Source organism: Toxorhynchites rutilus, chromosome 2 (genome assembly GCF_029784135.1).
Source record: "Toxorhynchites rutilus septentrionalis strain SRP chromosome 2, ASM2978413v1, whole genome shotgun sequence".
Taxonomy (NCBI): Eukaryota; Metazoa; Arthropoda; class Insecta; order Diptera; family Culicidae; genus Toxorhynchites; species Toxorhynchites rutilus.
In genome coordinates, this window is record NC_073745.1 from 305,857,145 (window position 1) to 305,870,976 (window position 13,832).

At 36.3% G+C, this 13,832-nt stretch overlaps 1 protein-coding gene across 2 annotated transcripts in view; it reads right to left on the reverse strand.

The window, feature by feature from the left end:
- The window catches only part of LOC129770525 (myosin heavy chain, non-muscle), a 196,526-nt gene that overhangs the window by 43,256 nt on the left and 139,438 nt on the right, over window positions 1–13,832 (reverse strand). For both annotated transcript variants that reach the window (XM_055773422.1, XM_055773421.1), the window contains exon 5: window positions 657–778. In XM_055773422.1, coding sequence (XP_055629397.1) covers window positions 657–778 — 122 coding nt within the window. The remainder of the gene's footprint in view (window positions 1–656; window positions 779–13,832) is intronic.

Sequence of the window (13,832 nt, forward strand, 5' to 3'; positions counted from 1 at the left end):
ATATTTAAGTTTAATCTTGTGAGTAAAAAGAAAAATTTGTATTTTTTTTATTTTCTTGTGTATGTAAGAATACTCGTTCATTGTGCTTCGTTATACAGTTCTATTAAACGTTTGATTATACTATTCCAACCATACTGTACTCTTTAGTAAAAAAAAGATTATGTGTGTGTGCATGATTCGCTTCATCATTCGCTGGCTGACAAACATAATTGATGGCTCTATTGCGATAGGTCTAAACTGGAAGTGGGTCAAGCAGCATATGGTTCAGCCATTACAAGGCATACATGGCAATAAAAAAAACAATTCCCAAACATGGTAATGTCACGACGATAGGGTGTGATTTCGAGGCGTCTTTTTTTTTCGTTTACAGTATACGCGCAATCGACCGAAGTTGTTTATCACCCTAAATAGAGTATATTTACAGAAACACCTCCCAGAGAGTTGCCCTTGCACCTGTCTGTTCTGTACAATAATTATGAGCCCCGTATAATAATTGATAAACTATTGCACACGTAGGATAAACCTTCCGATAGGGTAAAAACAAAAGAAAAAGCAAACGCCGTCCCAATGTTCCATAATTTGATGTAGCAGGACAAAAAAAACCAAGGAGCAAACAATGTCTCGAAGGGGGTAGGTGTTAAGTCGCTCAAACTTACCGCAACGGATCCCTTCGGCTTGGAGGCCGCCACGTAGGCCAAATACTGTATCACTTTCTTTGTGTTCTCGGTCTTACCAGCACCCGACTCACCGGTACACAGGATGGACTGGTCCTCTCGATCTGGAATGGAATGCAGGAAAGAACAAACAAACAAACGTTATAAACGTGGTGGTCTAGTGCTGCTCTCCTCCGGTGGGTGACGTGAGAAGCGAGATGAGATGGATTAGCGATGGAATGCGCTGCGAAACGAAACGCCACACAGTCAGTCAGTCATATGATATCATTTTATCATGAATCTGATGATATTTGCATTGCGAATTCCTATGGACCGGTTGAAGGATATAGAAACTCGCACGACTGGCGTAGCATCACTCTTCTAGCTCTATTTATTTGGAGCGATCTCGATAACAGATAAGACTAAAACTAAAATTCAGTTATAAATGCCAGATAATTATGATATTTAAATATTATTCCAATATGAATATTCAGTTGTGCAAATAAACCGTTTTTTCTTGGGAGGCACTTTTTTCCATTACAAAAATATCTCAATGTGAGGTTAGATACTTATAAACCGACCGATTTTGATACTTATGGTAAGACTGTTATAAGTGAAAGAATATGTTGCAAATGGCTTCAACGCTGCAAGATCTAAAGTCCGAAAAAACCTGTTCTGTTTCCATATTTTGGATTCAGTTTCCAGGATTTTATATTTTCAACCCAGATCTGAACCAAGAACCCAATAAAAAAAATTGGTGAAATTTCCCAATTTATCGTTTTACATCTAAAATAGTGATGGGAAAGCAGAACTATTGAATCCTTAATTTGTATATGAAATCCGGAATCTTGAATCGGAGTTTGCTATTTATCTAAGAAAGAGCATTTCGCAATTCTCCTCCGGAGTTCAATTCCCAATTCTCTCATAAGTTCCAGAAATCCGGATCTGTATTTCAAATCTGTTTTTACCGAGAGTCTTGAATCGGGATTCTTCCTAAGAAATCAGGATGTTGGAATCAGTCGTCTTGAATATCGATTCAGATTCCTAGGTATCCTTTACCCACATTCTGAAATTTGAAATCTGGGTAGGGGATTCGTTGTAAGTATATACGAATACGAATTCCTGAATGTAGATCTATTTACTGGAGTTTACTATGTGAATTTTGCAAAATGATGTCTACATCACGAAATCTTAAATCTGGAATCTAAGTGTGTAATTTAGGATGGGAACATCAGGAAAATGAATATGCATATGAAATCAGAATCTGCAACATAATCAAGATTCAGATCCTAGATTCAAGATCTGGATTCCGAATACACAGGATCCTATTTTTGGATTCGGATGTGAGAGGAAAATTACGGTACTTACTAAACTCGAGATCGTTACAGAGGTTTCCGATTGGGATTGAGAATTGAGCTTAAGCTTGAGCTTGGGTAGACTGCACATTTCGTAGTTGCTCTCCGTGATTGACCTGAATCAGAAAAATTGCGCAAAAGCACACCGATTGGCGCTTGGGACTAGCGAACCATTATCTCTGTGCAAATTTTGGTGATTCGGACTTTAAATAGTCAATAACGACGCCGGCCACGTTCTTACAGTCACCTTGGGAAGGGAAGGAATGTTAGTATAATGTTCGCCGCCCGAAGGCCAGAAGGGTCACCTCTATAGCGTGGTTCCCTAGCGTTTATCATGGGAGGGATAGTTGTTAGTGGGTTGAGATAAGTATCAGGATTCTCTGAGGTAAGTGATGTGATTAGCACTCGAAATAATGAAATTCCTTCAATTTTCTACATTACAACATGCGGCAGAGATCATCTTTAGTTAACCTGAGAAGGTAAACCTGTAAATCAATTGGACCGGCTGTACATTATATTACTTATAGCGCGTACTTTTCATTTTACTTTTGGAAACCTGAGAAGGTGACCGAAAGAATTCCTTTAATGATCGAGCGTACTTGTTATCGAACTCCAATCGTGACGTCGAAGAGAAATATTCAGGAGACCTAAGAAGACAACCGTGAAAATCTCTCTAAGAACCATAAAACTGGCGAAATATTTATTTAATCATCGAGCATACTCTCCAATCACGACGTCGGAGAGATATGTTTAGGAAACCTAAGAAGGTCACCTATAGAATTCCTCTAAAACCTTCACGACTATTATAAAATCGATTTGTTAGAACATTAAATCTTAAATATCTCCTCAAATCTAAGATCATGAATTCATTCAGACACAGACACGGTGCTAAAAAATGTGTCTGCGGCCGCACATCTAAAATTCTGTCGTTGCAGAAAAAAAACAATTGCAATGAAAGGCAATTTGCGACGTATAAACATGCAAAACCCTAGACGTCTTTGCATGGCTCATAAACCTTATATGGCCTTTCAGCAGGTCGTGTTGTGCTCCGCCAAGAGCGCCAATATTCGAACGGAGAGAACAATTTCACACTTAGAATCCAAGAATTCAAAAATCCAAGAAAACAAAAATCCAATTATCCAACAATCCAAGAATCCAAGAATCCATGAATCCGAGTAACCAAGAATCCAAGAAACCAAGAATCCAAGAATCCAATCTTCCAAGAATCGAACGTCAAAGGAAACAAAGCGTCAATAAAGCGCGTAGAAACGAAGAAACGACGAATCGAAAAATCGAAGGATCAAAGAACCCAAGAATCAAAGAATAAAGTAATAGAAAAATAGAAGAATCGAAAAAACGGAGATTTGAAGAAACGAAGAAACCAAGAAATAAAGACTTGAAGAAACGAAGAATTGATGGATTGAAGAATTGAAGAATGAACGAATTGAAGAATCGAACAAACAATTAAAGAATTGAAGAATTGACGAATTGAAAAAATTAAAAATTGAACATTGAAAATTGAAAAAATTAAAACCAGAAATAATGGATATTTGGGAATTGGACAGGAATTTGGAAATTTGGATTTTAATATATTAGTTGGATTTTTTTTTAAATTTATTTATTAGAAAAAACCATTTACAACCATTATTTGAAAAACAAAATCACGGCGGGCTCGATTATATACAGTTTCTGATTTCTTTTCCTGTATATAATCGAAATCTAATCATCTAATCCTGTATATAATCGAGTAAAAAAATTGTTTTATTGGTTTTTTTGCATGTATTTTTTATTATTTTAATAAAAAAGAGAAATTTGTTTTTTTAATCATCCCTTTAAAGTCAGAAAACACCTTACACGAAAAAAATATAAATTTATCCAGATTCTCTCATCAGGTGATAGACGATCATATTTGATGGAAAATAATCCTTCTACGCATATGTTCGAATTTCAACAATGACAGAGTTATAGAACTTTTTTTTGTTTCGAGCCCTGTTGCCTCTAACTGTCTCTACATTAAAAAGTTCACTAGGGAAGACGATTCTGATGCTTTCATTTGAATGATGAGAAAATCTTATACAGGATAATATAGTGGAACAAATAAATTAGTGGATTGTAATAACATTTTGGAAGTGAAAAACTTAAAAGTTATTAATTTTTAATGTGTTATTATTGAATTTATCCTGAAAAATTATATTAAACTTGATTGTTTCTATAAATCAAATTGAAGCTCATTAACCGCTCTACAATTTGTTCTTTTATACCAAACTTCTATCTTTCTGAATTTGGCTGCAATATCGATATAAACAATTCCTGGTGAAAATTCAAGCAAAATCTCAAAAAATCACTATTTTTACCCCACTGTACATGTAATAGCCACTTAAATTTTAGCTTAACGTTGAAAGGTTACATTTCTTCTTGAAATAAGTCATATTTGAAATATAAAAAAAATCCAAACTGTATATAATCGAGTCCAAAATTGTATATAATCGAATCACATATAATCGAGTCTATATCTAATCAAGTCCCACCTGTATATTTTTTAGACCGCCTGATAGTTTTTCATTTTTCGACATAAAATGAAAGGAACCAAACCAAACGGAGTTTCCAAATCCTAATCCTATCCCAAGTTTTACACTATTAAACAGATCAAGGATTTCGGGTTCCAGATTTCCGACTCAAGATAGCATATAAATTTCAGATTGTAGATTTCACATTACAGATGCAAGATTATGATTCAATACACAAATCCAGATCAGGGATTTCGGATTCTAGATTTCAGTCTCCATATAACATAAAAATTCCAGATTCTATATTTAGATTATAGATTGAAGTTAATGATACAATACACAGATCTGAGCTGACAGAGCTGAATCGAACTCTAGAGTAATTTCAAAAATCCGGATAAAAATTTCTGATTTGGGCCCATCATAGATTTTTATATTTTTAAATTTTAATTTTAATTTTGTTTTATTAATATTTTTTTTATATTTTATATTATTAATATTTTTTTTCTCTTAAATGTTGCGAACGAATCTACATTAAATAGACTAGAATTCCAGAATTCCAGTGAGCTACACCTCGCACGAAAAATGAGTTCCCATGCCTTGGCAAAATATATTTTATGAACCGATTACTTTGTTATAGATTTCGGATCCAAGATTTTTTTATTAACTACTTATACATTGGAATCCGTTTATGATAACATCGAGCGGAATTGACAAAAACGCTTTAATAAGCGGAGTCAGAATGAACGGATCCTACATCGAAGGGAATTGACAAAGACGTCATTATAAGCGGAGTCATAATAAACGGTTTCTACTGTATATTCAGAACTCTAGATTTCGAATCATATTCTCAGATTCCGGGTTTCAGAATACGGAGTTCGAATCCAGGTACCAGGTTGCGAATTCCAAAATACTGTTTGGTCACCATATAGAAATCAGCAGACGTTTTTGAACAGCGTGGAATTGGGCGACGCTACAGTCGCCATCTTGATGTCAAAAATTCGTACTAGTACAGATGGATTCGTGTCATCCATTAACTCAGTGTTTTTTTTCCTTCATGACAACGCGAGGCAACACACGTATTTGATAACGCGTCAAAAATTAAGGGAGTTTGGTTGGAATGTTTCGATGCATCCAACGTATAATAATCCGGAGTACGAGCCGTTTGACTTGCATTTGTTTCGATCACTGCTGAATCTGGATGGAAAAACATTGGATTCAAGAGCTGTCGAAAATCTCCTGAAAAAGTTTTTCGTCGATAAACCGCAAAAGTTCTACACGAAAATCATGGAGTTACCCTTAAAATGGCAAAAAGTTCTGGATAATAATGGCCATAACTTAATTAAAATAGTTTTTCAATAATGGATTATTTCATCAAAAAATTGAAAAAAAAAACAATAATAATGTTGCAGAGAATGTACTAAAAGCTTAGAAATAATCAGTTAGATAGAATATAGTTATCATCACACTACTCTTTACATCAATCGAAGGTATTAATCACACATAAAAAAATATAGAATATATAAATGAAAATAAATTCGTGACTTTTCACCTGTCGCCATCGTTGAAAGTATAGTCCACTCTGACTGTAAACTACGATCGTAGACCATAGATCATCTGATAACAGCAAAGTTTTGCTGACAAATATCTTGAATATCTTGACGTTCTCTTTAAACAACTTTTTTTTCAAATTTGTCCCTTAGTCCACTTTGACTTCGCGCCGACCATGTTATGAGCAAGTTTCGCACCATCGCCAACGGTTGCATTCTTTCCACTGTTTCTTCTTCTCAAGTTTCGCACAACCATCGTTGGGCTCTGACTCATCCGAGTGGCATTTTTACGACCCACAACACGTTCTGTAGTACGGTTCTCAGTCCTCCGACGGCTGCCATCGGGCCGGGCGACTTATGATCTACACCTACACGTGTCTATAACCCGCTACGTTCCGATTACGTGCGAACATGCGATTGTGCCTGCGAGCACGCACGCATCTGCATCGGAAGCATCTTCATAGGGTTCAGAGGAAATTGATTGGGACTTTCCAGTTTTGACGTTGCATCGAAAGTTCATCTTCGTCTCGCCGCGTCCCATTGTCAAAACGGACCAACCGAAAATAGCTGCTCTATGAATCACTTTTGCATGCATCTGAATGACGAGTCATCGCCGTTTCGATTATGCAATAAATGGTCGCATCCCAGGTCGTGTTGACCTGAAACGACGTTTACCACCATATGGTGCTCTCCCTTCTCGGACACGTTTGTTGGATCCATAGGAGCATTTAATTGAGTTAACCGCGTGAGCTTGCCAATTTGGTTTCCACCCATAACGAGCATCGCGAATAAAAACAGATTTATTAGAGACTCACCCACCTTTCAACGCGCTAGACTCAAGAGAGCACACGATAACAACAGAGAAAAAAAACTCCCTGGAGGTGAAACAGGTACTATATCTCCGCATCCAGCGCCTCGGGTGATTAATCGAAATGCTTCCGAATATGGGCATTAGTGATTTGAATAAAATCTGGCGGCAAGCAACTGCGGCAGCAGCTGATCGTAACCAAGCGATACTGCCAACAGGACGGGTGAATTATCATCTGGTTAGACATCTCTCATATTCAAATTGAGCGGTAAGAAGGAACTGGCCTTATTTTGAGGCGGCGTTTCCTTAAATGGAACAATACTCTAAGGGGCGCACGACGCTTGAAGGAGCAGCAAAAAAAGGTGACCGCGTTCGTTTTGCATACCACTCGTGTGTCACAATTTACGAACTCAACGAGCGCAGAGAGTGTCATGGGAATTAAGCAATTAATTAGTCGGGACAAACATCAGTGTCTGTGCCTATTGACTTAAACGCCATGAAACGAAAATGTGTATGCTTTTTTTTTATTTCGCTCTACCGCTGTTGTGTTAAATATTTGCAAAACGTGTTTACTTCTCTCCCAGCTCGGCTGATCGATGACAGACGAACACACACACACACGCTACACTGTTGATAATTTACTACCTCAAAACACAAAGCCCTTGGGTCTGCGTGCAACTCTACTGACCATGTCAGCAAAAACGTATGCGCTTTGTCGTATATGGCGGCGTAAAGGATCCGGACAACTTGTTTTTTGTTTCTTTTATTGGGATGTGGTTTCGCAATCGATCTGTGTTGACAGAATTTACGCTTACAACAGGATTCATCGAAGTAAGTGACATGATTGTGTTCAGAGAGGTCAGCATGCGATATCTCACACAAATTAAACTGACTGATATAACATGGATGATTTTTTCCCGAATTTTCCCTGAATATGATCTTAAGCTCAACTTTCCGCACTCAAAATTACTTTTGAACACATGTTTTGGCATCCCGATTTATTACATTAAATGAGGCTAAGAATAACAGAAAGTGTGCTACTCTCCATACTTGTATATCATTTGTATAATATATATGCTATAGCAATAAAAGAGCAATACGAGCGATCGAAACAAAAGATACATTGCAACGAAGCACTCATTGAAACTTTTCGCATACTTTGCCACAAACACGACCCAGACCCAGAAGTATATAAATTCACGTTTATACTCTCCTTTCTAGTCTTAGAACACATTTCCCAACTTCATTGGGAAGATAATATACCCTATGCAAAATATGAGCTCATTCGGACTTCATTTACTGGTGTCACAAACGTTAAAATTTGAGTTTTTATGAAAAACAAAAAATCGCCGAAAATCGAGGTTTTCAAAAAAAACCTTTGGTGCTAAATGTCTTAGAATCGCATGATTTGTCGAGATTTACAGTTATCTCGAAATTTTTTGTCGGTTAAAAAAAATGTTTTTTTTTTTGGCAATTGGTCGTTTTTCCGCCTGAAAATCGATTTTTGACAAAAAAATTTTTTTTGAGATAACTATAAATCTCGATGTGTCATGCAATTTTAAGACATCTGGCATCTTTTTTTTTAAACCCTGATTTTCGGTTTTTAAAAAACTCAAATTTTAACGTTTGTGACCAAAGTCCGAATGAGCTAATATTTTGTATAGGGTATATTATCGTGCAAATCAACACGCCGTAGTAACTTCCGAATGAAGAATCGAGATGAATATTTTTATATTTTATAGGCACGCATTGGTGCTTGGCCGAGTGGTTAGCGTCATAACTAACATGCCGGGTGTTCGGGTTCGATTCCCGTTCTGGTCGGAGGAAATTTTTCGTCAAAGAAATTTCCTCCGACTTGCACTGTGATCACGCGTATTCTAGAGTTTGCCACTCAGAATGCATTCAAGGCGTGTTATTTGGCATAGAAATCTCAACTAAGTACTAATAAAAATGACGCAAGTAATACTACGTTGAGACGGCGAAGTTCCTCTAGGAACGTTAGTGCCATTGAAGAAGAAGAAGAAGAAGAAGGCACGCAAAACCATACTTTTCGTACTCCGAAAAAAAAACCAGAGAGACAGAAGTTTAGAATCGAGTAAGTCAGTCTCTGTTAATAATCGGCTAATAATAAGAAAATATATCAAAATTGGTTTTCGAACATGGGATACGAAATAGGAAATTTAGCGAAATTTAGAAAAATTGAGTTTGGAATCTTTACGAGCACAGCAATTTAAAAAACTTCCGAAACCTGTATCTGCGTTTATGAAATCCAGATCTGGATATGAGATCATAATCTTGAATCTAGAATAAGGAATCCGGAACCTGAAATCTGGACATAGAAACCCAAATTTGAAATTTTAATCCGGATTTTTGTAACTACTCTAGAGTTCGATTCAGCTCTGTCAGCTCAGATCTGTGTATTGCATCTATATTATCTTCAATCTTCATATATATTATCTTCAATCTATGATCTGAATATAAAATCTGGAATTATTATATTATATGGAAACTGAAATCTAGAATCCGAAATCGTTGACCTGGTTTTGGGATCTGAGTGTAAAACTAGGGACAGGAACTTTAGAAATCTCGTTTCTCGTTTCTGGTACATTCGGACTCCGGATTCTCAGTTCTGAATCTGAGAATATGATTTGAAATATAGAGTTCAGAACGTATAAACGGGAATCTTAACAAAAATTTCTGGATGCAGAATCTGAAATTATTCAAGAATTCGAATCAGCAATCTGCATCTGGAATCCAGATTTGTGTATTGAATCATAATCTTGAATCTATAATGTGATAAATCTACAATATGAATATACGTTCTGAAATGTATATGCTATCTTTAGTCTGAAGTCTGGAATCCGAAATCCTAGATCTGTTTTAAAGTGTAAAACTTGGGATAGGACATTTGGAAATTCCGTTTCTTTTTTTCAGCCTCAAATCTCAATTTTGTTTTCTTTCAGTTTGGAATCCAACAACCGAAATCTTAAGTTTGTATCAATAATTCTCAATCCCAATCGGAAACCTCTGTAACGATCTCGATTTTAAAAAGATCCGCAATTTTTCTCTTATGTCCGAATCCAAAATCCGGATTCTGTGTATTGGGAACCCAGATCTTAAATCTAGAATCTGGATCTTGATTATGAAATCTAAAATCTAAAGTCTTAATGGTTTCAGATTCGAGATACGGGTTGCAGATTCTGATTTCATAAGCATATTCATTTTCCTAATGTCCCCATCCTAAATTACACACTCAGGTTTAGGATTTCGGACTCTAGACTTCAGTTTACAAATTTCAGTTTATATATTCAGATAGTGAACTCCAGTAAGTAAATTTCAGAATCTGGGTAGAGAATACCTGGGAATTTGAAACGGTACTCAAGACGACTGATTCCAACATCCTGATTTCTTAGGAAGAATCCCGATTCAAGACTCTCGGTAAAAGCAGATTTGGAATACAGATCTGGATTTCAGGTACTTATGAGAGAATTTGGATTCGAACTCCGGAGGAGAATTGCGGAGTGCTCTTTCTGAGATGAATAGCAAACTCCGATTCAAGATTCCGAATTTCATATACATATCATGGATTCAATAGTTCTGCTTCCCTATCACTTTTTGAGATTTAAAACGATATAGTGGTTCTCAGATTTCCATGAAAAGTGGTAGTTTTGTTTTTTATCGCAAAATATTAGACCCGTATTTTTTATTTTCTCATAAGGGTGACCATTTCCAATTTAGGGGTGGTCCGAAAAATATTTCTTTTTCACTCTTTCCCAAAAATGATTTTTTTTCAAAAATTCATAACAGTTGAATTACTGAACCGATTTAGATGATAGATATATCAAATTGAAGCCAATGAGCTAGTCTTTTGTTAAAAAATATTGAACCTGGACTTTGTTTTCGAAGTTCTTGATTGTAGTCGTTTTTTATTGTTGGAATAGAGGGTGCTATATATTTTTTATATTGTTCTTGAAAGCTGAGAAATTTTTACATATATCTATACCAGAGATGCTGTTTTTTCGTTTTTGAAATATGATTTTTCAAAGTTAACCGGTAGTCCGAAAAATCATTTTTCCCCTTATATCCAAAAATGCCTTTTTTTCAAAAATTCATAACATTTGAACTATTGAACCGATCGACATATTAAATTGAAGCCAACAACCCTCTTTGGAAAAAGTGTCACATTTGCAGGAAGATTGGATTCTGGTTAGGTCTAGCCCAGTCACATAGGAATATTGAACGGAGATTTAAAACATGTTAAATTTGCAAAATAAAAACTCAAAAACCAAACACCTCTCTGATTTTCGGATATACTATGTAAAAAACCCCCAGCTTTCCAGAAAAAATATAAAACATATAGCGCTTTCTATGCTGAACCGAGAAAACTATGAAAAACTAACTCAATCAATAATTACAAAAACCAAAATCCAAATTTTTCGCAAAAGTAATATTTCTTCAAAGAAAACTATCTCATAAGCTTTAATTTGATATGTCGATCATCTGAATCGGTCCAGTAGTTCAAAAGCTATGAATTTTGGTAGTGGAAAAAGGGAGAAATCATATCATATCTCAAAAACGAAAAAAATGCAAAAAATCCTCAGCTTTCAAGAAAAAATATAAAAAAATATAGCGCTCTCTAGTCCAAAGCCATAAAAACAATAAAAAACGACTACAATGAATAATTACAAAAATAAAGTCCATTTTTTCCATATTTTCTAATAAAAGCTGACTGACTCGATCATCTAAATCGATTGAGTGGTTCAAAAGTTATGATAAAAGTCATTTTTGGGAAAAGGTGGAAAAAATTGATTTTTCGGACCACCCTAAAATGGAAATGCGCACCCTAATCAACAACTAAAAAAACGGGTCTGATGTTTTGAGATAAAAAACAAAAGTACCACTTTTGACGAAAATCTGTGAACTACTATATCGGTTTGGCATGGAATGGTTGTATTAACATGTATTGTTGATTGCTCACTGTTTAGAGCAGGGGTTCTCAAAGTGGTCGATATTGACCCCTTGGGGTCAATATAGGTTTCCCAGGGGTCGACGAGATCTAAAGATCGACCCATATAAATTAACACATGTTCATATTTAAAACTTTCAAGATATTGCATAAGTTGTGTTACGTGAACCAACTTGTTATAAGAATGACTAATATAATAGTAGAGAGTATTGTTTATGCAATTTGTATTAATAATTTTTAATTACACCTGATACTTACTGAATTTTATCTCTATTTATTGATGAGAAGTGGCTATAGGAGTCGATGGTGTCACTTCAATCTGGAAAAGAGGTCTATGGCCAAAATAGTTTGAGAATCCCTGGTCTAGAGCAACACTGAAAACTGAAATTGTTGAATATCCAGGTAAAAACCGATGTGGAACAAATTTTCACCTTAAGTTTTCTACTGGATAACACTTTTTTCACATTCATCTTGAAATGCGTTGCACTTTGACGCCACTTTTAAATCAGGAATAATACTCGAGTTTATGAGAAAAAAGTCGCCAACAAGTCATCCACGATTCATCAGTCATTCATCTAGCGACCAGACGGCAGCGGTAACGAGGCTTTCCAAATGGCTTTCCCAAGGCCAAGTTTAGTTTTCGAAGTTGCATCAAGGATGGAGGTGAATGAACGGAGAAAGTTCAAAGCCTCTATAATTAAAAATATTATTATCTTTACACCAATAAACATTATTATCATTACACTAATAACAAACCAATAACCTTTTTGTTACCTAGAATTATTTTCGAACGTAACTAATTTGTTAAAGTAACTCTTTAGCAGAACGTTCTGGCGGCCCTGAAAAGAACCGATGAGTTTGTTTGGTTTTGTGGAAGCAGCTAAAAATGGTTTATATATTATCCACTCTTGTTCTCGCGAGAGCAATACACGAGATTTGTGAGCTCATTATCAGTATACATTTATTTTTTCATTCAAGTTCTAACAGAAATGACGTGAGAAGTTCCGATTAGGATACTAGAATTATAGTTTCAGAATCCAATATTTTGAATTACAGGCATTCGAATTCAAATTTCAGTTTACATTCAAATCCTCAACTCCCGACGCAAATTTTTTTAAACCAGAAAAAGGTCCAAACGGAAAAGGCTCATGGAGTATTTGTCACAACATTCATTTATTACTGAAACATTTAATTGGCCACCAATTTAATTACATTCACATAAGCGTAATCCGCAGGAAGCATCAATTGTAATTCAAGTGAAACAATCCTTCGGAGAACTCACATCAGCAGAAAGCAAAAACAGTCGGTTTTTAATTGCTTGCCAGAGAGAGAGAGGACAACAAAAAAAAAAACGGGAAAGGAAGTGAAGCAAATTTTCCCCTTAATGCACTGCACAAATAAAAATACACCTCCGGCAGTAGGATTTCATCGCTCATCACGGCCACAGCGCCCTCCTCTCAGAGTGGCAATGACAGAAACACAATTTGCAAAACTCGATAATTCGGAGGCGCAGGAGATCGTTTTACGATCAAAGTCAATTAGCCACCAATCCGACTGCAGACCTCTGATTACACGGTGTTGGAGACACACACAAACGCACTAGTGTAGCGGGGTTAGGTCCGAGGTACCGATTGGACCCAAATTGACAAGAATTGTGTGCAACGTTTTAATTAGCCCTCCGCGCGCACCACACCGTTCAGAAGTCAATCTTGCACGCACGAATGTACCCCCTGAATACAGGTTGTCGTCGTCGCAGGAAAACGCCGAATGGTCACCGAAGCATCCATGTATGGGGATAATTATACCGATGTTGTCTCACAGATCAACGCGAAAACACCATAATTGCCAGTGCGCGCGGCGCAATGACAACTCGGAGGAAGGAGGAACGGCAATTTTCTGCTGCATTTTGCTGACCCACAAAACTGTAATGTATTCATATCCTTCGACGATCACTTGGGTTTCAACGCAAAAATATGTAAACTATTGGTGGTTTTCG